The sequence below is a fragment of the Nematolebias whitei genome, chromosome 19, assembly GCF_014905685.2.
Source record: "Nematolebias whitei isolate Nwh7 chromosome 19, NemWhi1, whole genome shotgun sequence".
In the NCBI taxonomy this organism is placed as follows: Eukaryota; Metazoa; Chordata; class Actinopteri; order Cyprinodontiformes; family Rivulidae; genus Nematolebias; species Nematolebias whitei.
This window is the reverse complement of record NC_056516.1, coordinates 23,370,908-23,397,637: the sequence shown is the minus strand read 5'-3', so window position 1 is coordinate 23,397,637 and position 26,730 is coordinate 23,370,908. Positions and strand designations below refer to the sequence as shown.

The 26,730-nt window shown below is 39.5% G+C and overlaps 1 protein-coding gene across 1 annotated transcript in view; it reads right to left on the bottom strand.

The window, feature by feature from the left end:
* The window catches only part of LOC119425793 (engulfment and cell motility protein 1), a 46,442-nt gene that overhangs the window by 3,666 nt on the left and 16,046 nt on the right, over positions 1-26,730 (bottom strand). The window contains exons 6-14 of the mRNA XM_037693339.1: positions 25,901-25,936; positions 23,040-23,139; positions 20,995-21,146; positions 20,820-20,898; positions 18,643-18,693; positions 18,179-18,301; positions 16,037-16,165; positions 14,700-14,804; positions 14,068-14,176 (exon numbers count right to left, since the gene is read on the bottom strand). Of these exons, the coding sequence (XP_037549267.1) occupies positions 14,068-14,176; positions 14,700-14,804; positions 16,037-16,165; positions 18,179-18,301; positions 18,643-18,693; positions 20,820-20,898; positions 20,995-21,146; positions 23,040-23,139; positions 25,901-25,936 (884 nt within the window). The remainder of the gene's footprint in view (positions 1-14,067; positions 14,177-14,699; positions 14,805-16,036; positions 16,166-18,178; positions 18,302-18,642; positions 18,694-20,819; positions 20,899-20,994; positions 21,147-23,039; positions 23,140-25,900; positions 25,937-26,730) is intronic.

The following is a 26,730-nucleotide window of genomic DNA, read 5'->3' as shown; positions in this document are numbered from 1 at the left end:
ATATATATAAAGTCATAAGAAAAAAGCATTGTAATAAGTCAGGATTACATCACACCAGAAAAAGGTGGTAATTATGGGAGTGAATGGGACTAAATGGGTCCAGAGGGTAAAGTGTATAAATTATAAAGTTGATTTATATACACCTTGCAATAGAGGGGATTAAAAAGATAAAATAAAAAATATTTTGCCAAGTTGGATACAGTTCGTCTTTAAACTGACTGATGCATTGAGAAACAAAAATAGAAAAAAAGCTAAAAGTACACATTTGGACCCCCAAAGCACAGTGGTGGTTTATTTTGATGCAAAAGGAAATTTAAAAATCACAAACAATGCTGTCATCTAAAAAAAAAATCTGTTCTGTTAAAAAATATCCTGGTAATTCTTGTATTAATCCCTTCCAAGTGGATCAGTAATCACCCTAAAACTTCATCCTAAAAGGTGATGCAGGCAGGAAAAATTTAAATGTCAGATTTTTTTTTACTTAAAAGCTGAAATAAAGTCATTATTTATGCTTTGCTTACTTTTTTCCCCATCAGCAGCTTCTTCACAAACCTCTTTCACCAAAGAGTTCAGTCTTTCACTGCAGACTGAACTGCACACATCAGTACAGTAATGTCAAACATCAACGCCACAAAGAGCACAAACAATTTAATCTCCTCTCTGTCTGTCCTCTGACATCTGTTGGAATGAGGTCAAGGGTCACTCACTGACTTAACGAGCAACTAATGTTTTGTGTATAAATGTCGGACATCCACGATACAAAGCTGAAAACTAACACTATAATTACTCAGCTGGCGACCAAACGGGACAAGGCAGATGTGAGTAAACATGTGTGCTGTTGTGTAACGGTGCACCTCTGCATAGGTGAGACAAATAAAGAATAAATGCACATGTGGGCTGAACGCCACCCTGACATCTGTCATGATCCTCTGTGTATGTGCATATGTGTGTACACTAAGTGGGTGAAACAACCTTCAGTCACCTCGCAGCCCCACAGCATGATGAACACACAGTGAAAAGTGCCGTCATCGCTTTAATTACCAGCATGCACAACTGTTACATGGAGAGAGGGTGGAGCAGCGTCAGCAGCGTCTTTCTGGCCCAGTCACTGTTTGTGGGAACATACAGGATGCTGAGGCAGCTGGTACACAGAAATGCAAACCAGAGGATGCTGGATGACTTGGCAGCCAGACTGTGTGCTTCTCAAGCTATGAGCTACAGTAATACATTCATTCATTCATTCAACCTTTATTTATACAGGTTAGTCTCACTGAATCACGAGGACTCATTCTCAAGAGAGACCCGTTTTAGACAGCCTCTCTCCTGGTTTTGCGTTTGTCCTGTGACTCTTTCTCAGAGATTCTCTTCCAAATCATAAATTATGGATCTGATCAGCTGGTCTCTCAACACAATTGATAACATTTTCTCAACAAGAAAACAGGGTGCAGGAGAACCCTCATGCCCTGAAGGGACCACACGGTGCATTCATAATTGGATTACGACAACAGGATTATCTGCTTTGGAATCTGCGGGTACCTTGGATATCAACAAATTAGGAAGACGTCGGCAGCAGTTTTTGGCAACGGTGAAGCTGCCTGTCTATGTGAAGGATTGTACCATGCTTGAAGCGCTCAGACTCAGATGCTTTGCGAGCCTGGAACTCATAGGCATGAAAGAATCGACCTTGGAGAAGGCTTCAAGCAGGGACTGGCGGAATGACCACAAATCTGGCTGTTTGGATTCACCGTTGAGTGTACCAGCAGGACTACGATGGCAGACGTGAAAATCAGTAGAGTCGGCCTGCCCCAAAACAATTGTTTATCTGAATATGGCTTCCCCGCCATCTTATCTCAAATTGCTCCTGGAGGACGTAAATCAAGAAGCTCTGCTCCTGTCCCCACTCCCCACTCCCCATCGAGAACATCTGTGGACCCTTATCAGAGCTGAGCCAGCTGATAAGACACCGTGCCATCTTATTAGGACTATGGAACTTTCTAGCAGTGTTCACAGACAATCTCACTGCCTTTGCACTGAAATGTATTTTCCTTGTGCTTAACTGTGCAATGACAATCAAGTTTATTCTGATTCTGGTGAAGGTGGCAGACAAAGGAGTGATTTATAGATGAAGATGTACAACTGTGAGAGCCTAGTGTAGATAATGAGGACCAACTGACCAATGATTACATCATCATTAGGCAAATACAAGTCATGTGTATTGAGCTACTGTAAATATTGGTTAAACAGTGACACAGATTTTTTTTTAAGGCAAAGAGATTTCTTCCACTGTCGTTAATAAATTGCATTTTGCAGTTTAAAATAAAGTAAATAAATCAACAGTAAAATGTGCTGATAAAAAAATTAACTTTCCTCACAGAAACAAACCAAAAAGCTGCCTATAAAGTTAATTTATTATGTTTATTGGCCTAAAACAATCATCATAAATATTAGTTTGTCAGTGAAGCTGCTGGCAGTTTGGCTCTTAACAATACAGCAGCTTTAACACAAGAACGGAACAAGAATTCACCTAAATAAAGCGGCTAATCTTGTGGGAGTGATGAGCAAATTTAAAACGATGCTTTGAGGATGAACTCTGTGAAGTGAGAAAAGCTGCTGGTTAATATTTCAAGAGTTACGTCCCAAACTAGTGAGGCAGGAGTGTTGTGCTTGTTCGTCTCATCTGAGCATCTCCGCCGCGAAGCTAATGCTAATTAACTGAGGCAGAACGAGGTCAGTGGTCAGAATCTCTGCAGTACGAAGGGCTGTACAAAGAAGTAGAAAATATACCACTTACACTTACACTAGATCGTTTTATTAGCATTAACCTACAGTAAGAGTGAGCCCGGTCAGTAAGGAAGTGAAGCTTGTAACAAACAGATCAGATAATGTAAACAAGTCAAAGCTCCATTTCCTCTGTGGTTTCTAATTACATAATTAAACAAAATCAGCGTGCAGAATCTCTTATAATGGCCAAAATGCATTAGAGAACGAGGAGGAACGCAAAACAACAGAGCGACAGATGGAGAGAAAGTAAAATGAGACTGGGTGCATGTAGGGAATACATCAGCGCTGCAGACTGGAGCGAGCAGAAACAAATTAATCTGCATCTGCTACCTTCTTTTTCAGATACAATAAATCTTGGGCAACTTGCACGTAGCTGTAAGTTCTGCGGGTTTGTGTCGCTGCAGGTATTTAATATACTGAACCCAACTCACAATTTTAATATAGCAGATATGGGGCCTCAGCATATTAAATCTTATTCCTGAGGAATCTGCAAATAACTCCGATGGTGTGACTCACTCTTGTGCATACAAACACGATCTGTCTCCAGTCGACCCAAACACAGAGCAGCTGTTTGATGTGCACGCACATACGCTCATGCACCAAAATAATACACGTTAGAGGGTACAGTCTGATCAATTTATGAATCTAAATGATTACAGGTAAAAGATTAGCATCCATTATCTTTGCAGTATTTGTATATTTTTTTCTGATTTTAATGCAAAACAGTTAAGTAGTTTAGAAGAGCAGGTTAGATTCTGTCTGCAGCACATAAAGCTAAGTTTGGATGATGGAGTCTAATAAGATCTTTGTGGAACTGTAGTCCTTCGCTATTTCGCGGTTCGACTTTCACGGACTCGCTCTTTCGCGGTTTTTCACTTATTGCGGGGGAAGTGAGAATGGAACCCCCCGCGATAAACGAGGGACTACTGTACTTTATTTAAAGTGGTTCTCAACCTTTTCAGGTTCTGATTCACAGAATAACACCAGCGGAGACAAGTGACCTGAACTACAGTAGTCTCTCGTTTATCGCGGGTGTTTGGGACCATGCCCACCCGCAATAAGTGAAAAACCACGAAGTAGGGATACATTAGTTCAAGTTCAAGTTCAGTTCAAGTTTAGTAAACTTTGTCATGACATGTGCCAGGTTGCAATCACACTCACTCATTTATTTATTTATGCATTAACCTTTATTTAACCAGGCAAATCCCACTGAGATCACAGATCTCTTTTACAAAGGAGGCCTGAGGGCAGTCTAACATGCATGTTTTTGGTGTGTGGGAGGAAACCGGAGTACCTGGAGAAAACCCACGCATGCACAAGAAGAACATGCAAACTCCACACAGAAAGACCCCAGGTCCAACCGGGGATTGAACCCAGGACCTTCTTGCTGTGAGGCAACAGTGCTAACCACTGAGCCACTGTGCTGCCTATCATCACCTGATATTCTCAGTCTCCCTCCTTAAATAAACAATTTGTTTATTTAAAATGTTACAGCATTTAAATGTAAATTGTCTAGAAGAGAAGTGCAGCAGGACATCAAAGGATGTCACACAGCTTGAGCTCTGCAGCACGGAGCAGAAATGTACTTCGTGATCAATTACACTTCAACATAGAAGTTCTAAAATAATTAAAAATAACTTTTAACACTTATCTTTTGTGATTATGATGATTTTTACGATGTGACATACTTTGAATTTTAAGTTGGAAGACAAAAGTCGATCGGTGCATCTGGACAGCAAAGGGTTAACTCTTCACAAAGCTGCAGCAGAGAAATGTGTGCGCGAAATCAGCTGATCTGCTGCAGGAGGGAGCTTCTCCCTACACTTGTGGGCTGCACACATGGTGCAAAATCATTTAAAATAATTTATTTTAAATAAACAACCCATGGCTCATCCATCAATCAGCCACTTGTGTCATGTCCATCCTTGCTTTGAAAATCCGTGATACAGAGAACCGCGAAGTAGCAAAGGGCTACTGTATTGCCGGAAGAAGTGCACAAACTTCATTCATTAGCTACAAAAAGCAAGTGTGAAGTAAACGAGCAGACTAAATGACTAAAACAATTTTTAACAAAGATTTATTTTGTGTGCAAAGTTTGTGATAAAATAAAATTAAAATGATGCTTAAGAACCAACTATAGTCATGTTTGATCTTTGGCTGCACCAGTTTAGTCCTTCATGCCAAGAGCTGGAGGACTTTGGAGAAATTTAGAAAACTCTGAGCCAGTGAGTGAAAGAGAAAGTTTTATATGTGAAATTTCTTTAGCTGGTGTGAGCCTGGAGATGTAATGGATGCTCTGTCTTTAAAACAAGGCGGCAGCTATATGAACGAGATGAGGTCACTGAGCGCCAAACGGATGCTCGTGTCACAGCTTGAAGGAGACTGGAGATCTGTCCTCCCCACTCACAATCACCTACTTATGATTAATCAAAAGAGACTTTCAGGAGACTCACAGCTTCAACCTTGATGAAGTCATTTCATAAAGAATCAGCTTCAAAGCGAACGTTCTGCTGCTGATGGAACTAAACATTAATGTTTAAAGATCAATCTTTGATTTGGGACACGTTCGTGGAGAGAGCAAAAACATTATTCCATAAACAACTCTTTTTGGTAAAATAAATGTAAACATATTTCACAAATTTTATAAATTAATGGAAACCGTAGAAACTTGTCAGCTTTTATAAAAACAGTCTGCTAAATATGAAACTGCTGAATATCAGATTTGAGACCAGCTGCTCCTGCATTTAGTTGAACTCATATTCGGTTTAATGTTTTTCATGATAAAAAATAAAAATGTCTACATAAGACTGTCGCATTGTCTCTTTAGAATTACCCATCACTAATAAAATACTCCACTCATAGTGTCTATTATTGGATGTTAAAAAAATCTGTGCAGGAAAAAAGTGTTCCTGGATGAAATATCTCGCTGTAAAATATTTTAGAATGGCAGATCTAATTTTTTTTAAATATCTAATTTAAACATTCTGTACTACAAATTCAATTTATTAGCCTGGAAATCAAGACAAAATAATAAACAATATATATATTTTAGAGGTGAGATCAGTCCACATGCAATCATAAAGATATAATTTAAAATGTTAGCAAAAATACATGTTTTTTAAACACATCTCTTCGAAGCACATAACATAGAATTTTATCTGTGTGACATTTCAGGTTGGTATTTACCTCTCAGACCCCGAGTAAAGACATGAAGTGTCCGTTTGACCATCAGAATGTGAACGCTGCATGTTTTCAGTGATTTTTAAAACCACAGCTGTCATAGCCCGCCTGTCCAAACAGACTTTCCTCTTTACACTTTTACACACGAGACAGAGACACTTTGTCTTAAAATTAGAATAGGACACTGACCTAATTTTATTTATAACCAATTAAACGTAAACTTTGATCCTTACCAGATTATACCGAACCATTCTTACTCTGAACCAAAGTCTAAAAATACCATCTAAACCAGGGGTGTCCAAACATTTTTATATGTGGGCCAAAACCTTGAAGATGAAAGGAGTCACCAGCCACAAAAATTTGAATTAAAAATAAAAATAATAATAATAATAATTAATAAACAATAAATAATAATAATAATAATAATAAAATGTAACTAAGTGTAAATGGTATTTTGGAGAAAAGACAAAATTTACTAATTTTGTTGGAGAAGGTGTTCTAAATTATTTTAGAGCCAAAACATTAAAAGCTTCATAAAGGGACGTAGGGGAGTGGTGGCACAGAGGTTAGAGAAGATGGGCCTGTGATCGGAAAGTCGCAGGATCAACTCCCCGGACCGACAACATCAAAATGTGGGTGAAAAAGATGAAACACCCACACCTGCCTCCACCCTCATTTGTCCCACCCTGGGCCCTTGAGCAAGGCTCTTAACCCCCACCATCTGCTCCCAAAAACAGTCTAAAACAACTCTCTCTTGAAAAAGAGTTCTCGTGACTCAATGAGACTACCTGTATAAGGGGTAAATTAAAATAAAATAAACAATAATGTTTTAATACTTTTTAAAAATTTAATCTATTTGATTTTACTGATTTATTGACAAAAGATTGCATTAAATTTAATATTGCTCATTTAAAGTATTTTTTTAATCCGTTTTGCTGTTAAACCTAAAAATTATATAAAAAATGATCATCATTAAATTTGTAAAAGGTCTACATCAATCTCTCAAGCCTACAGGCCAAAATTATACCATCCTTAAACTGCTATTGTGGGCCACACAAAATCACTCCAAGGGCCACAAATGGCCCCCGGGCCGCACTTTGGATACCCTTGATCTAAACCATTGTGGACTTCTTACAGAGTTCCCTTTAGTTAAGCGTCAAAGACCTTTACTGATGATGACCCATTAGGAGATGTGATCCTAATGTGTGAAGTGTGCTGCAGACAGTACTGAGTATGACTTCATGTACTGTATATTGTAACTTACCTTTGTAAATACCTTTAAGCGATGGTTCTCAAACCATGGTGCTCAGTTTCATCTACTGGTACTCAAGACATTCTTAGCTTTTCATTAACCATAATAAACTGAACAATGATTAAAAGATTAAAACGTATATTTTTTTGATTTTACATCCAACAATAGGAGTTGTTCAATGAAATTATGATCTTGGTTTTGAACCAAAACTACTTGAAACAAAAATGCAAAGGAGAATATTTTAAGAACCCTGTGGAAACTGGAGTAGACGATTGTTATTGTCGCCACTTGAGCGGTGCGGTAAGACCTGCGAGCAGGAAAAGATGCAAAGCAGAGAATAAATCTGACTCAAGTTATCTTAAATCTGTGTTTAAAGCTGTTGAGGTGCAGATGAAGATTATTATAATGGTGGTACTTAAGTAGCTATGTGATTTCTGAGGTGGTCCTCTTTACAAAAAGTTAAAGAACCACCACTCATTTTATCAGAATTACGTAGTTGTTCCTTCAGGATGTATGGATTGTGGGAATTTATTTTAATTTAAGAGTGTAGATGAAACTATTAGACAATGAAGTCCGCTCTAAAAGTTTACAGAAACAAAGAGAACAAAAATAATAAAGAGAGAAAAAGTTGCAACATTGCCAACTGTATTTAAGCATTTAGTAAAAGCCTTAAAGTAGGGGTGTCAAACTCTGTTACAAAAGGGGCCAAAATTAAAACCAATTTCAAACCAAGGGCCAGTTTCAGGCAGTATTTTACCTCCAGTCAGATACCTGACATGGTTTCTTGGTTGCAGGTTCCTCAACTAGAACGTCATCGGACTCAATTGATGCTCTCGGTTACTTTTTCCACATCAAAATCAAAAATTACAGAAAAATTCAAACTTGTTTATCTGCTTCAAAATTGGCCAATGGTCATGAGAAGTCTGCTGAATTTTAAAGAAAAACGAGAAATAATTTACTTTTAGAATATCAAGGGGGCCATATTTGGCCCCCAGGCCTTGAGTTTGACACAAAGCAAAACCATACGGATGAAAAATGGAGCCTTGCCCCTATTTTGATGGGAATCCAATATCGTTGTCATCTTTGCTGCAGAAAACATTTTCTTGACATGATTTGATTCCATTTGCACCTCAAAGAAGAATCCATAAACATTTGATGGCGTGGATCATAATCCATTTGAGAGCACGAAGATGATGTGACTTGTGTTAGGATTGCCACTGTCGCCTCATCTCAAACTAGTTAAACCCTAAAGGGAGACCTTAAACTGGGTGTCAGATGAAACTCGTTACCATCATCATCATCAAAACACCGAATGAGGTCATATTTTTAGAGGAAAGTGTTTCCATCCCTCCAACGGGGTTTGAGAATCAACGTTAACACAGCTGTCACTGTTCTGGAGGAGACATCAGTAAGATTACTTTCCACCATGACACCCTTCTGCATTAAAAACGTTAACGTTGATCAATGGTTTTCCAATGGTTTTCCAATGGGAGACATTTAAAAACATAAATGTCACATAGTTGTGCGACTTGGTCTTGCTCAGACCGGACTGTGTGTGTTCATGTGAGCTCTCCAAGAGGTTTGGCTCTACGTTCTCTCTTTTTTTTGGACTTCATGCTTATATATGCAACCGTGTACAAATGTAATGTGTGTGTACGTGCCTGGACCCGCTGCACCTCACATTCCCAGCTCTCCATCTCACCGAGGCGGCACACTGTGAATCACCAAGCGGGTCCATTACTCACTGCCTGACCCTTTCAAAATAACTTCATAAATATTCTATAGGCCGACTTAAACACGGGCGACAAGACAGACACGGTCCGGTGAGCCGCAGATTCCATTAAGCCACCCCCCTCCCGTGTTCCAGCAGAAACATGGCGGGACAATTAATCTTTTAAGGGATTTGAAGCAGGACATCAGCAAATGGGAAAGAGAAAGGAAGAGGTATGACTTAAGGGAAGAGGACGAGAGCGACACCTTCAGAGTGATGTGAATTATTTAGACTCACCGACAGCTATTTCAATTACAAAAGCTGAGCTCATCTCACCTCAACATATTTGGAAAAAAATGGTTTAGCTAGAAAATAAAAATAAAAATATATATATATAAAAATAAGAAGGCTATTAGTTGAAGAGCAAGCGATGAGTCTCTTAAGCTTATCTAGCAGTAAGGAGTCTTGCATAAAATAATGTTCTTTAACCCAACTACGGTAATGTGTGCATCTTTTTGGTATTTTTGTCAAGTTTATGTAATTAAAAATAGAAACGGTTCATAAAAGGATCACGGACAAATAAAAAGAGGATTCTTGAACACAAGGCTTAAGAGGGACTAAGGTTGTGACAGTTCAGCTAAAAAGAGAGCCTGAAGAGTCAAACTCACAAAAAATCTAGAACCGCAGTAAATCCTGAATCCCTTTGTGTTTTTTTATTATTCTCTTGAGAACACAGAGTGGCTGCCCGAGCATTTCCACAAAGCAAATGAGGCACAAAGTCGCCTCAGCAGTAATCCGTCTTCTCTTTCTTTAGCTTTAATTTAAAAACAAATGTGGCGCAGAAAAGGAAATTATTATTATTTTTAAGAAGTTAGGGAACAAAGGGAGACTACATCAGGTGGAGGAGTTCAAGTATCTGGGTGTCTTGTTCACAAGTGATAGTAGAATGGAGCGGGAGATGTGTTGATGAATTGGGGTCTCATCCTCAGTAATGAGGACGTTGCTTTGGTCAGTCGTGGTGAAGAAAGAGTTTAATCAAAAGGCAAAGCTCTCAATTTACTAGTCTGTCTACGTTCCAACCTTCATCTATAATCATGTCATGTCTATGATCATCTAACCTGTATAACCAAAGATTGAAAGAAAAATGAAAGTTGGATCGTGATTGAAAGAACAAGATCCTGGATGCAAGTGGCCGAAATGGGCTTCGTTTGCAGGGTGGCCAGCTCAGTCTTAGAGATAGGGGTGAAGTTCTGTCATCTGGGTGGAGCTCGGAGTAGAGTCGCTGCTCCTCTGCATTGAAGGCAGTCACTTGAGGTGGTTCAGGAATCTGATCAGGATGCCTCATGGACATGTCCCTCTGGTAGGAGGCCCCGGGGAAGACCCATAAGTCACTGGAGGAATTGTGTTTCTTCTCTGGCCTGGGAACGCCTTGGGGTCCCCCAAAACGAGCTGGAAGGTGTCTCTGGGGAGAGGGATGTCTGGGTTTCTCTTCTGGACCTGTTGCTGCCACAACCTGACTACGGAAGGATGATAGGGAACATTTTTTTCTGCACCAGAAAATTATCTCATAAACCACTGGAAAGACTTTAATGAAATTTGTGGAAAATAATAATTGGATTTACATCTAGAAATAATTAGCTGTTGGAGTTGGACAAATTCAAGATGGCTGCCACAGTTAAGGAACATTAGCAAACATAAAAATTGTATATTTCAGCTAATTTTACAGATTTTGAGGTAAGACTTTGTGTGGTAGTAGCTAAGAGTCATTCCCAACATGAACCTCTGGATGCTGGTGTGAGAGCTGGTCTTAAAACTAACTATTGGAGTCAACTTTGAATTTCTGTTAGCAATATTTCTCATTTACCACTGGATGGATTTTAGCATAACCCTCAGAAAGTAATAAATTAATCAACATCTGCAACGGATTACTTTTGTGAATGTACCCAATTCAAGATGCCTGCCATGGCCAACAATCTATAGAAAACATAAAAATGGCTATAATTCAGCTAATTTTACCAATAGTGAGCTGAATTTGTTGTGATAATAGCTGAGAGTCATCCTGAACACATTCTCTGAGCACAGACATCGCTCACAATATTGCGTGATTCATAAGGTCTGACCAAAACATCTGGATCTCCATCTCTTCTCAGCATCAGACCATTAGTTTAAGTTTCTGGCACGCAAGGCAGCAAGCGATGAATTTATCAAGAAATTTGACGGATTTTAAGCTACAAGACAAAAACAAAACACAAAATCTGACCGGAACAGGACATAGTCAGAACTGATAAAACATTACAGACACACTTGAGCATCCTCATTAGTGTCAGATGCTTCATCGTTTCACCCCTGGAAAGGTCAACTCAATGATGATAGAATCAGTGCGGCGTTAAAACTCATTCTTCAGTCAGCTTCCCTCTGGGAAAAACACAACACATCCTGTGTGTGTGTATACCAGTATATATATATATATATATATACACACACATATATATACTGTATATTAAGAAGAATCTTTAACGACCGGCGTCACTCCCCCAGCGCCTGCATGGCCCATGCTACAATCATCCTACTCAAACATTTATTAGCGTGTGGTAATATACACACGGTTAATGAGGCACACATGAAAATCCACTTAAGTCTCTACATTAGAAAATGCACTGAAGCTTATCACAAGTTGCTTCGTTTAATATGGATTAGGTGCATAAACTGCTCCGAGAGTAAATATTTACTGAAGCTGCGACGGGAATGCTTCCAAAGACTCAACATAAATAAATCAAGTTTTATTTTCTCTCTTCCTGCACGCACTAATTTCTTTCAAAAATATTCATTCACTATGCGTGTTTTCTTTTTTTACTCAGTGCCCAAAAATAACCTCATTTATAAAGAAGTACTTCCCGTCATGTCAAAAGGTTTGTGTGCTGCTATTTACATGACACAGCTTATCTCATGGTTGTAATTCTTTAAAGGTTATGAGCTCACCTTGCCTATTTTTATCTCTTCCTACATTTTGTGAACACACCTGTAAACACACTAAACCCATCATAAATATTTATGATGGGTTCGCTCTCCCAGGCAAACAGAAGCAGTGAAGGCGACGACATTCAGCCGAGGGGGAAGTCTCCGCGCAACAAATCAAGGTCAGTGCTGTGTTTAAGCTGCAGTCTCTACTCCTGAGGGGAAACTTCACGTTCTGTATCTTAAAGAAAAAATGGAAAATACAATTTATAGCTTTTTTGGCACATTTTGCATATCCCTGGTTTAATCTTCTTTTTATATATTTTGAATAAATCGAGCAAAAACACATGCTTGGCTCAGCTTTCAAATAGGGAAGTAACAATCAAAGCGTTTAATTCAGAACATTAGCCTGGTGTTCTTTGTGGGATTCATTTCTTCTGCAAAAGTCTTTAAATTTTAAGCTAGGAAAAGCCTCAGAGATAAGAATGTTCCCCTGTGGGAAAGTCTTGTTTGTTTTTTCAACTTGTTAACAAGAATGAGGTCAAAGTGAGATTTCTAGGAGAAACCAAATCATTTCAGTCTGTGAAAACAAAAAGTAAAGAAAAACACTTACTGCTAAGACGAAACAAGCACAAAAATATTGAGTATTAAAATGAAAGCTTCCCGATTTGACTGAAAGAACAAAAAGCTTGTTTAAAAAAACGACGCAGGAGCCATGACCTGTTCTTCCAGAGAATCTCTCCAGGTCAAGGCATAAACACGTCAGCTCATTTCTAATTAATTCAATCTGTGAGAACAGAATTTGATAAAACTGGAAAAAGATTGGAGCATGTTGCATTAAGTTTTACATACCGTATTTTTCACCGTACAAGTTGCACCTTTTTGCATAAATTAGCAGGCCTGCGACTTATACGGTGAAGTGACTTATTTATGGTTTTTTTTTACCATATTTCTAAATCAATTTTTGGCTGAGATATGACAATTTCATTCAATCTGACATAGAAAATATTGAACACTACCATTTTCAGCCATTAGAGGATCCTCGACTAGTAAGGCAAGCCAAGTGTCTCATTAACAGGTAAAAGTGGCTATTAATGAGACACTTGGCTTGCCATACAAAGTCACCTTCATCTCGCTCCAGAACTCCTGGAGCAAACGTCAAATCAGCTGCATTTCACCGCGCCGCCCAGGAGAAATGCAGCTGATTTGACCATTAAAGTGTATTTATTAAGGAAAAGTTAGACTGAAACACTCCTTTACTATAAAGTCGAGCAAACAAATAATTGTTTTTAGGTGGTTATCTTCTTAAATTTTGAAGAAATGCACACAGAGTCCTCCCTCTGCGCACTCCCGCAGCCACGAATCGGCTTTTGAAATGCAGCTGATTTAACTGTCAAACTGCATTTATTAAGGAAAACTTCAACTGACACACCTTTGCTATAATTTCGAGCAAACAAATAATTGTTTTCAAGTGTTAATCTTGTTATATTCTTGTAAAGTACTCCTGTGCATGCTCCCGCGGCCGCCACTTGGCAGCCAATCGATTTTTGGCACAACACCAGTTCACATTTCTGGGTGGTCAGCGGTTAAGCATAACAGAAGCGACATATAGCAAAGAGACTTATTTATGTTTTTTTTCCACTTTAATAGACATATTTTGACTGATGTGACTTAAATGGCGGTGTGATGTGTACGGTGGAAAGTACAGTAACAATGTAGAGGATAGATAAAAGAAAACAAACTACAATCCATCCAAAGCTAAATCCTCTGACAAAGAGGATCTCAAATAGAGGAACATAATGCATCAGCTTAAAAACAATCTAAAAATGCCTTCTTCCTTTGTTTGGGAGAAGCAGGGATCATTCTGGAGAGGACGTGAAACCAAGTGGCCCATTAAATCCAGACAAATGAAAAGCGTACATGTATTGGAAGTGAACAGCCGCAGCTCTTTGTGTGTTTCCCAGAGGCTGCGACGGCCTCTATGATGACGAGGTGCATCACTTTATAATGAACTCCCCACAGCGCAATAATGGAGTATTATGGTTCCTTTTGTTTTAACAACGTGTCATTTGTGCTTAAGCTGTGTCTGGATGCTCAATCCAGTTTTACTTCAGGTTATAAACTCTCTTTGAAAATGCTGAGTGTGACCTGTGAGCTGAGATGAAGGAGTGTCCGAATAAACACTTACGAAGCTCGCCCACTTTCAGAATCTCACACAGCATCTTGGTCAGCTCGATGCTGCTGCGGCCGAACGGACACTCGTGCTTGTCTTCTCTGCTGCTGTTCTCCAGAACGATCTAGAAGCACACACGAAGAAATAAGCCAGGTGAAAAAAATTAAAATCACTGAAAAAGAGATTATCAGACTGTTTACTTGTTGCTTTTTTCTTTCTTCATCAGTTCTTGATAAATTGTCTTTTTAATCATACATAACAAAGATGTCTCTTTTCTCACTTTCAAGTCCAAAAATAGGACGTCAAAATCTATACAAACTCCACATACTGCAGGGGTGGTGCTTAAATAACTACTGTATGTGCTTTAAAAGAAATATTTTCAAAGTTTAAAGTTATGCTTCATGTATTTGTGTTAACTAGGAGACGAAAATCGTTCATTTTTACATAAAACACAAGAGAATATAACGATTTTCATAGTCTTAGCTGGCCAGCTTCAGATCCATTTTGACCAAAATACTGTAAATGAGCCAGAAAAAAAAGTGACTAAGCTGGAGAGATAACGGTTTGAGGAGAACTGGAGGTAATGAGCAGACACAATGCCATAGAAATAACCCTGAAGAGTGTGTGTGAGTGTGTGTTACGCTCACCCTGATGTAAGCGTCTTGGTGGTGCCTGGCAAAGTAGAGCATGTTATCCAGAGCCAACATGCCTGGAGGGATCTGGGTGAAATCCACAGCTGGATTCACATGATTCTGAGGAAAGAAGCACGGTGAAATGAAACCTCACACACAACCAAAATATATTCTTTAATCTTTATTCTAGGTCTAACTAATTGAATGTAAAAACAGTATCATTGTTTATTTTTAATCCATGCAAAGTCCAAGAACAATATGGATTAGCTACAATGCTCTAAATTATATATATATATATAATTAACAGAAAGTATACAAAAATTTCTGGTTGCAAGGAATGAACTTAAATGCTTTCCATGAAATAAATAAATACATAAAACATTTGCTAAAATTTGGCTTTCCAGCAGGATGCAATTTAAGAACTTAAAAAAAAGCATAATTGTTGGGGGCAGCTGTGGCTGAGTAGAGCAGTCATCCTCCACTGTGAGAGTTGGGTGTTCAAATCCATCAGCACTCGCATGCTCAAGTGTCTTTGAGCAAGACGCTGAACCCCTCATTGCCTCTGATGTGTGTCCTATCAGTGTATGAATGTGATCTAAAGCACTGATTAGTCTCTACAGATTATTATTTTTGTAGAGATGCAGTAGAGTGCTGTATGAATGCATGTGTGGAGGTAAATGAGGCACAGATTGTGTTGTAAAGCACTTTGTGTCTCGATTAGATAGAAAGGTGCTATACAAGTACAGTGCATTTACCATCATTATAAAAGACGTAGCATTTACTGAGGAGGAAAATGACTTGCTGCCCTTGGGTCAAAAATGATTCACAAGGCCTCAGTTCTAAAAATGAAGCAGCAGAAGGGTTAAAGGAAGACTGGAAACACTGAGAACTGTCTCATGGGACTTGTAAATGAACCTAACAGGAGAGAAATTAAAAGGCTTAAAACAGAAGAAAACTCACTCAGGATGATGTACTTCTTAAAGAACGTGTATATTTAACAATAAAGACATTAGTTTTACTTAACAGAAACATAAAAAAGCAAAAGGCTAATGCTCTAAGAAGTGATGGGGACTAGACGGGGCAGTCCAATTATCTTTACAGAAAAACACAATAGAGATTCTGTAGATTAAGTAACTCCAAGCTTAAACCAAGCCATACCAGGCCAAAGCAGATCTGAAGGTAAAGTTATAGCAGTAATTTATTTTATATTCAAACCTGAGGAGGCAGGACAATTAGAAAAAAAAGGTGGTTTGAAGACATTTTAAAAGCAATCATTTAACACTTTTGTTGCACTAGCTGTGTGGCCTTTACTAGCAGAACATTTCATACGGCCCTCTGAAAGCACGACTTACAATAAAACCAAGCTTTTTGTAGTCGCGGGTGTACATGGACTTCCGTTTCTCAATGCTGCCGCTGTTGTTTGGCTCGCACTCCACGTCAAAGGCAATTCTGCGCAGCTCAAAGATGATGTCCCTCTGAGCCTGCACACAGAAAATAATAATAAAGCCCACATGAATTTTCTTCTGTTCCTTTTTTATATAATTTAAGAATCCTTCAGCTTCGACGCTGTGTGCGATCAGACAGCGCCCGAGGAAAAGTGGCAAACAGCCAAAGTGAGGCACTATTTCTATTCCTGGGCCGAATCTGCATCAATTTACAACTTATTAATCTGAAACATATGATTAATTCTAAGAGCAGTATTCAGCTGAATGAATAGGAAAGTTATTTAAAATACAATTCTTCAGATGCCAATAAAAGTATCTATCGTAATTGCCGGTGTACAAGCCGCTACTTTTGTCTCACATTTTGAATCCCTTGGTTTATATATAGGAGTGTCTTGTTTGTATATTTTTTTCATAATTTTCGTATGTAAAATTTGTATATTTTATTTTGAAAGACTTCCTGCTATCTCTCGGTAGCTTCCTGCCCCTGACTAACATTTTCCTTTGATGGAGCTGGGCACTTGTGGCTCCCAGCGCTCCACCCACCCCTCATGGGGGCAGGTGTTAGTTACACAGAGAGAATGCCCTCAGGCAATCAGATGTACAAGGCCTTTTGCTCACAGTTTCAAATACCCAACCATAACTCCGCCCATTCTGTCATCATGTGACCAGAAGTCTAACCTGATTGATCAACAAGGTACTCTCAAGGACCATGCCCCAAGATGGACGTGAATTAATTTCTTCAGATCGTTCCAGTGTTGTTTATCGTATTTTGCGCTTCATGAACAGACCTGTTCATTTGTTCAGCGATAATGGAAAACGCACGGAGAATTTCTCATGACGCAGTTTTCATGTTAAAAGCAATCGGCTGTTTTGGAGGAAACAGCTGCAGCCCGTAAGCTGCATCAACGTGTCTCCATGGTCAGGATTCGTCGAGATGCAAAGCAGACAAGTATTGTAGATGTTTTAATAAAAGTTTTTTAATTCTTCCTGTGTCGGTAAATATGCGTTTAAATACCGGGATCACATTTTAAAGTCACATCTGAAAACGAAGCGGAGAAACAGAAGGGGTCTTCCCCTTCCACTTTCCGTCATAAGAGGACAGCGAGTGGTGGAAAAGTCGTCAATCAGCCAAGACTGGTAAATATTTAAATAAAATATTTAAATAATCTTTCTGTGTACGGTAAATATGTTTAAATACCAGTATCTCATTTAAGCTTAAACAGGGGTAGAGTGGAGGAGACAACGGGAGGGAGGGGCTGTTCCTTCTTCTCCTCATTTGAGCAGTGCTGAGGAAAATCACATCAAATTTATTTAGCAAGTACATTTCAAAACAGCAGTTGTTAGCAAAACTGTTTACCAATAAAAATCAATGCTACTAATTTAATGAATATTTATCTCATTTTACCGGTACTATTTGACTTCTGGTCACATGACCTGGATAAGACTTCTTGGTAATATTGACCCATATATAATTTTTTTAAATTTCAGTTACATAGGTGTTTGGCACTGTACTGTCCAGTGATTGTGCTTAGATAGTTGTTGTGTTCATGTTGAAGGTATAATGGTTGTAACCATGAGTCAGACAGCGAAGCTTCGTAAAGACTCGATCTTGCAGTCTGAGCGTGTGTCGAAAAGCAAGCTATATTCTGTGAAACTCCATCTGCTGGCTGATTCTTGTACTACAACAAGAAAACTGCACACACTGGGAACAGATCCTGACAATAAACAGTGGATGCCCACGGCTAAATAACCGGAGCGTCTTATTTATATACAAAATTATGATTTATCTTATATTTAATGTGTGGCTTAGAGACAAGTGCGTTTTGAAGCCCCAGAATTACGGAAGTTTATTTTCAGTTAATACAAAACAGCAGCTAAAGTGACAAATGCACCTCTGAAACCACCCCACAAATGTAGGACATTACATACAATATCAGACTAATCTGACAATAAGTTAGTGATACTACAGCTCTAAAATATTTTTGTCTGAGCTCATCTGTTCAAGATTTTGGATTTTGTTTAAAAATCTGAATGTTGATCAGTACCAACCTGGTCCTGAGGATCCATCTTGGTCATCATGCGGTCCTCCAGCAGATTAAAGGTCAGCACCTGCAGGACGTACAGCTGATGGGCCATCTCGTCATTGATGGGTGTGGTGCTCCGGATTACGTTCTGCAGGGCGAGGTAGACAAAAAACAAAAAGAGCAGATATTAAAGTTAAAAAATAGACTACATTTTGAACAAAGATGGACAATAAAAATGTTGATGTAGAAATAAATGACAAAGAGGTGAAGACAAATGTCAACTGAAGGAACAAGTTGGGAAAGAGTGATTTGATGCATGGGAGAAAAGGAAGTACCGGTAGGTGAGACAGGGAGGATTATAAATAACCATATATGTGATTTATTTTTATTTTTATGCTGATAACTGGAGTACAGGCTGAAACCAAAATGCAGACAAAGAGAAAAACCAAACAGCTGAGTGTAAAAATATAAAAGTGTGGCTAAACTTACGGTGAGAATGATGGAGCGCAGCTGCTTCTGGGCAAGAATGTGGGCCATCTCCTGCAGAACGAGGGATCCGAAGGAGGAGGAATAAGGATAGCCACAGACAGAATTTAAAAAGAGTAGGGAGAGAAAGATTAAGGTGAGATGATGTACATGTGCAAAATAAAAAAAATTAAGTTTTTAAGGTTTTTATAAAAGTAAAAGCGGGTGGGGAAATAAAAAGGCCACAGCATACTGCAAAGTATGCAGCTAACGGCTGTAGAAATAAAAAAAAGGTAAGCCATCCCAGAAAGAAACTTAAAAAGGGATACTAGATGCACTAATTGATGTCTTCTAAGGTGCAAACTACAAAGTGCTGATCAAGGGTGCACTTACTGTCAGGGGACAATTAAGGATGTCCACAATGTGCTCATCAAACTACCGTGTCGTGTGCAGTGAGGAGACAAGGTCAGAGACAGAGACAGAGAGTGAGTGGATGTGATGAGATTTAAAATAAAAAAATATGTGAGGAGGCTGGAAAATAATTTCTGTGTTGCAGTTAGAAGTGGTGTTGGGGAGGAAGGGTGGCCGAGTCAGCAGAACAAAGACAGGCCAGGGGATCATAATAATGGATTTTCTGATCACTGAGCTCTCATCACTTACGCACCCACACAGAAAACATATGAACCTTGTGTTCTCGCAGACACACATTGAAATAACATGTTCTGAAATATGCAACAAGTGATAGAAACACTTTTGTTAAGATCAAATGTTTCTGTAAATGTAAATTACAATATTTTTCGGACTATAAGGTAGGCCTGTCACGATAAAAAATACATCAATCTCATGATAAATGAAAATTAACAACCTCATTTTCATTTGTCGGCTTTATCATTTCTTCATGTCTCTCTCTTTCTACTGAAGACACTGGATGACAAAAAGCTCAACTCCGGTGCTCTTCACTGACCCCTCCCTTTCTCCCTTTCTCTTTAAAAGCCGTTTTAACCGTCCAAAATTGCGTTTCTGGATCGTTGAAAGCAGCCAAGCTGAGAACCTATGCTATGAGCTAAGCTAAAAGGCCGACCTCGGGAAAAAACCTCCTTCTCGTCGAAGCTCCAAAATTCACAGTTGAAACCCTTTGTGTAAAAAAGTTGTTTTTCTCTGCAAAAAGACGCTGAGAACTTGTCTAATTTTTTTAAAAGCTTTGTGTGAAAAATGCTACACTAAAGAGCTCAAACCACACCGAGCGTCCACCATTATGAGAACCGAAGAGAGACAGCCCATGTCACATCAAGGGGCTTCCCTCCCTGCTCGCTCCCTCACTATCCATCCTTCGGTTCAAACAGTCTTATAATGCCATCTGGTGGTCGAAAAAAGGTACTACACGCAAAACAAATTATACATTTCTTCTTAAAGTTGACCATAATTACTAATTATTGTCAACTTTCTAACAATATTATCGTTTATCGCAATAATTTCTGAGACGATCACCCAGCAAAATTTGCTATCATTACAGGCCTACTATAAGGCACACTTAAAATCCTTTAGTTTACTCAAAAATCGACAGTGAGCCTTATAATCAGGTGCGCCTTTTGTATCAATTCTGGTTGTGCTTACTGACCTCGAACCAAATTTATGTTGTTATTGTGAATGAGTTGAATAAAGTTAGACTTTTCTGACTGTTTTGTTTTACTTAATGCACCTTATAATCCGGTGCACCTTATAGTCCGAAAAATATAGTACTACATGTGCTTTAACCGGAGCTGAGGGAGATGGTCCCACACCAGCGCTGCAACATGGGGAAAAAAAAAAATAAATAAATAAATTATATATATATATATATATATATATATATATATATATATATATTAGATGTGTATGCAGGAGAGCTGTGAAGCTCATTTCTGCTTTGGCAGGTCTTCAATTTCGTGTTCTACAGAAGACAGCAGCTGTGGACTTCCATTATTCATAATTAATGTTAAAGCGCATCACTGGGCCCAGTGGTGCTGACGCAGGGATCATGTGATTAGCTACAAGGGAACGCTTGACATATGTGAGAAGTCAGAGACAGGAGCAGAACCGAGCAAAAAACATCAACTCTGCTGAGAAGAAAGGCAATAAAAATGTATTTTAATACTGGATTCGATTGCAAACGATGCCAGAATACAACCCTACACACACAAGCTTCACTTTTACAGCCTCACCTGTCTCTTCTCCTCAGGAGCTTTAAGGAACAGAGCGTTGATGACAGCTATGGTGTAAGTCTGGATGTCTTGATCAGTTCTACAAAAACAAAAACGAACACCATCATCCATATTAGTGCTTTAAAAAGATCAAGTCAGCATATTTAATATTCACACATGTGATCCATCCACTCACCCTTGAAGATGTGGAATGAGCTGTCCAATGGTGATCTCTTGGGCCACCTTGTGGTAAAGATCCTGACTGTTGAGGACCATGGACTCCAGGATGGCCAGGGAACGCTGCAACACTGCTGTGTCCATGGCCGACTTGTTCACAAAGCTGGCAATCTTTAAAAACAACAGAGCAAAAAAGATACTTTAAAAAGGTGGAGCACAAAACAGAACCAGGCACACAAGCAAAAAATAGGTCCATTTTTTAAGACTTATAATAACCAAATGCCTGAAATGTTGATTTTCTTACATCTACAATACAAGTACAAGACAAGGCTCTGTGCAAAAGTCTTAGCATATGTAAAAAGGTGTAAATGTGTTCAGGAACATACATTTTATGTAGTTTTATTAACTAAAAATACAAATTGAGCAAATTAAAGATCTAAATGAAATCAGTATTTGGTGTGACCTTTCTTTGCCATCAAAACAGCTTCAATTCTTCCAGAAATACGAGCACATACTCGCACGTAGTTTGTTTAAAGCATCGTAAAATAAAAAATAAAAAATAAAAAAACTGATCTTTTGAGGCTGCAGGTCGTTTGAAATCCTTCTATCTCTTCTTTATGCAGTCTTTGACTAACACGATCATGTTGAGATCAGGACTCTGAGGGCCTCATCACTTCCAGGACTTCTTTATGCTAAGTTCATAATGTGTGTTGTATGTTTCAGATCCTGCAGCAGAATAAATTTGGGGTAAATCAAACACATCTCTGATGATTTTGGTTGATTCATAACTATTTGCTTTTCTTAGGATTGAGGGATCCAATAATTTGACCAAATCACATACCAGCTTGGGCAGCATGGTGGCGCAACTGGTAGAGCTGCTGCCTCTCAGCGAGCAGGTCCCTGGTTCAAACCCCGGTCCAGGGGTCTTTCTGGGTGGAATTTGCATGTTCTCTCCGTGCATGCGTGGGTTTTCTCCGGGTGCTCCGGTTTCCTCCCACAGACCAAAAACATGCATGTTAGGCTGATTGGTAACTCTAAATTGTCCCTAGGTGTGAGTGAGAGAGTGAATGGTTGTTTGTCTCGTTTGTCTCTATGTGGCCCTGTGATGGACTTGCGACCCGTCCAGGGTGTACCCCGCCCCTCGCACAGTGATTGCTGGACATGGGCACCAGCGACCCCCGTGACCCAAAATGGAATAAGCGGGTAAAGAAAATGGATGGATGGATGGATGGATGGACATATCAGCTTGCAGAACTGCAGCTTCAGATCAAAAATGCTTCACTGCTGGCAGCACACACGTCACTTCCCCTCTATCCAGTTATGTGGCTAACAAAATGCCTTCTGCTACAAGCATTTCCAAACTCGACTCATCAGTCTCGAGCACCCTGCTGTCACTTTTCTGCACTCCATTTATTTTTTGTGCATCTCAGGGTTACTTGTGTTTCCATGCCATACAGATCACTCCTGCCCAGACCTCTCCAGGCAGTCGGTGGGTGTCTGAGCTGATGGTACTGCTGGACATCTTCTAATTTCAATTTTCTATCTGCAGCATTGATTTTTCTTGGAAAACCCCTACATGGTCCTCAACACTGCTCTTTTCTTTGTGCTTCTTAAAAGATCTTAAAAACCCCAGTCTGCTTAGAAACCTTTCTTCTAGATAAATTTATGATTGGTATGTGATATGAAACACCACAACCATACATGGGCAGTGAAGTGTAGCTGTTCCTCAGACAGTTTTGAGGCCTCCTACAAAGCTGTATCTGCTTCAGGTAATGACTATCAAACTGTATATGAATAAGAAGATCGACAGTACAGACTTTGTGCATGTGCACCTGGAAAAAATGATGCTGTTTTGATCTGTGGTCACGCCAAATGCTGTTTTGATTTACTTGAGCCAGAAAATAATAATCATAAAAATAATGAAAGTACAAAAGTGACTGTGAAACTCAAATCGTGTCAGTTAATTAAAAGCATATTCCATCCACTGCACAGTCAAATAACAGCACTAGGTGCATGCTCATCTTAAATCCTCGGTCTGCTTAATGTGACATTTTCCTGGCTGACCTTCTTGATGAAGGCCACAGAGAAAGTGTCCCAGGAGATGATCCCGTGATCCATCAGCTCAACAAAGGCCGTTAGAGTGAAGGAGAGCAGGTCACCGAAGCTAGACGACAACAAACACACACACACAAACCATAGGAAACTTTTTCTCTACCAGATGGCTCGGGGGGATGTAAAGCTGCAAAGCCCAGATGGCTTGGAATGCAACAAGAAGCCGGCAGTCAGCAGAGAAGACAGAGAGGACAAAAAGTGGCAAAGAGGAAAGGACAGATGAATAAAAGCACAAAGCTGCAACCTGGATTGCTGCAAAAAAAACAGAAAATGAAAACGGAGACAAGATGAGAGAAGGGAAACAAGAAGAGGTTTGAGATGCAGCACAGAAAGAATGAAGGTCAGAAAACAACAGGTGCCGTCAGGAGGTCAACAGGATCTGGGTGATGTTCACTCAGGACCAGAGAGCTACAGAACAAGGTGACGTCATGCAGTTACACAGATATAAGCAAAAAATAAACACCCCTGAGAGCCACAGAAGGAAGAAACAAACTATAAAGGTGTTTATTAGGAATATATCCAGGAATAAGCATCTCCTAGCCCAATATTCAAGACAAGAACAAAACTCATGCTACTTGTGTTTTCAGCCAAACTGGTGCATTAAGTTGAACAACAGACTTAATTTGAACACAGAACCTCACAGGGCTCTGTTACAGTGTTAATACTCAAAGAGCATTGGTTTAACAACTACATTTTACAATGCTGACCTCTACTGGTCAAAGGCAGCACTACAGAATAGATCTGCTGAGAAGCATGTATTAATACGTTATTTGTGGCTGATCGGTGTAGATTCTATTTAATGGTTATATTTTAATTATGTCTGTAAATGAAGCACCCCCTCCCCTTTCACCACAGGGTTAATAAAGAAACAAATATGTTTATTTTATTTTTTACTGATTTATGTCTATTTTTCGGTTTTTGGTTTATTTTCTCATTCTTGGCACAAAGTCGAATGTGTTCTCAGTGCGGGTTGGACTCCGCCAGGGCTGTCCCTTGTCTCTGATTTTGTTTGTCCTGACCATGGACAGGATCTCAAGACGCAGTCGTGGAGGAGGGTGTCTGGTTTGTGAAGCTCAGGGTCTCATCTCTGCCTTATGTGGATGATGTGGTTCTTTGGGAACCTTCAGGCCAACATCTTCAGCATGCACTGGGGCAGTTTGCAGCAGAGTGTGAAGGATGAGAGTCAGCTCCTCAAAGTCTGAGGCCATGGTTCTTGACCAGAAAGGGGTTTGATCTCAAAAACCTGGAAATGGGTGGAATGCCCTCTCCAGGTCATGGGAGAGAGTTTGCCTCAGGTGGAGGAGTTCAAGTATCTGGGCGTCTTGTTCACGAGTGATGGTAGGATGGAGTGGGAGATGGATCAATGGATTGGGGCCTCATCCTCAGTAATGAGGGCGTTGCTTCAGTCAGTCGTGGTGAAGAAAGAGCTGAGTTGAAATGCAACGTTCTCTATTTGCTGGTATGTCTACGTTCCAACCCTCACCTATGGTCATGAGGTTTGGATTGTGACTGAAAAACGAGATCACCGATACAAGCGGACAAAATGGGCTTCCTTAGCAGGGTGGCCGGGCTCAGCTTTATTAATTAGATGAGGAGCTCCGTCATCCTGGGGGAGCTCAGGGTTGAGCCACTGCTCCTCTGCATTGAAAAGAGTCTGAGGTTGCTCGGGCATCTGACGAGGATGCCTCATGGACGCCTCCCTTTAGTTTTCTCAACACGTCCCTCTGATAGGAGGCCCCGGGGGAGACCCAGAAGTCGCTGGAGGGATTGTGTATCCTCTCTGGCCTGGGAACGGCACGGGGTCCCCCAGAACAAGCTGGAAAGTGACGCTGGGGAGAGGAATGTCTGGGTCTCTCTCCTGGACCTGTTGCTGCAGCGACCCGATCACAGATAAGCGGTAGAAGATGAATGGATGGGTAGACGTTTAATTACTACCTGGTGCTGCATCAAAAATCATATCCAAGTGAACTTCCAAATGTCCTAAAGTGAATATTTTTATTAAATATTAAAAATGTTATGCCTGATGGCTGAATTAAAGGAAAATGTGTTTATAACAATAATAATGATGTTAAAATGTAAATTGTTGTAACTTTATCAGCTTGGTTCACCAAAGAAACCTGAAATTACAAGAAAACCTTAGTGGTCTTCCCGAATATTCTTATCTAAGCAGTAAATATCATGCATCAGTTTTTGACTGCTGATTGGTGAATGACCTCGTAAAATATTAGTAACCCACAACTGGAAAACAAGGAGGTTGTTGCAGACAATACTAGGCATTTAGACAAACTACACAAAGCAACATTAAATCATAGAAGAGAGGAACAAGATGATGAACAAGTTCAGGCAAATAAAAGACTTGTTGAAGAAGGATGATGAACCTGCGGTGATAAAGGTTATTAACCAACAGGGTAAAGAGAAGAGCTCAAAGAAGAGTTTAGACACCACCTTCACTATAAAGAACACCAAGATTTAAGTAAAGTCCAGAACTGATATTTAACTGAAGTAATAATTGAGTCACATCTACATTTGTGTTGCTTCAAATAGATTTTTTAAATGTACATTTAGCTAAATAAATCTTGGTCTTCTTCAATTTCTTTTGTTAAATCCGTTACCCAAAACCACATGCAAGAAGAAAAAATAAAATTCAACACTGATTTCAAAACAGAAGCCTGAAAAAGGTTGTGACAAGATTCACTGAAGGCATGGAGGCAAGAGTCTTCATCATGCAGACTTAACCAGCGAGGTTAGGAAGAGCAAAGAGCCGATGACGTTACCCAGCCGAGTGGGGAGGAACGGGAGAAGGGAGGACTTACCAAGGCTTCATAATTTTCTGTAGTTTCTGATAGCGCCTGCAAAGATTAGAGACTTTGGTGTTAAAGAGGTGGAACAACATAAAAAATTAAGTCTCATCCAGTTGAGAGCAGGAAACACTACAAATCTAAACATCCCTGAAAGAGATCAGACTCTTCTACATTACAGTATTTATTGGATTATAAGGCACATTAAGCAAAACAAGTCAAACTTTATTCAACTCATACACAATAACCACATAAAATCGGTTTGAGGTCAGTAAGCACAACCAGAATTAATACATAAGGCGCACCTGATTATAAGGCTCACTATCAATTTTTGAGAACATTAAAGGATTTTAAGTGTGCCTTATAGTCCGAAAAATACGGTAAATCAAAGGAACTTTGATTATGATTATTAAAACATGTTCACTGCAATCTACACAAAAAGCCCCAGCTGAAATACTGACAGCATCAGTTATACAACAACAGTAAACTCCAGTTGACATGATACTGGATCCAGGTTTGCAAAATTCACGTCACATGAAAGACAAGTCATCAGAAAACTAGAGATAAACAGAGCTCAGTTTGCTCAAAGGGAGTTCAACAGATGGAAAAATAACACATTCAGGCTGGTTTGTACATTTGTCAGGGGCTTCTGGAAGTGAAGATTAAAAAAAAAGCAACATCAAAGTAAAATCCAGTTTTATCTGGTGAACAACTGAAACCTAAAGGACGAGATAAAGATAAAGCTGAAGAGCTTTGATCAATATCACACCTGGATCAATAAGACCCAACTCTTAAGAAAGATTACCATTCAAAATAAGGAAAAACGGGGGGGGGGGGGGGGGGGG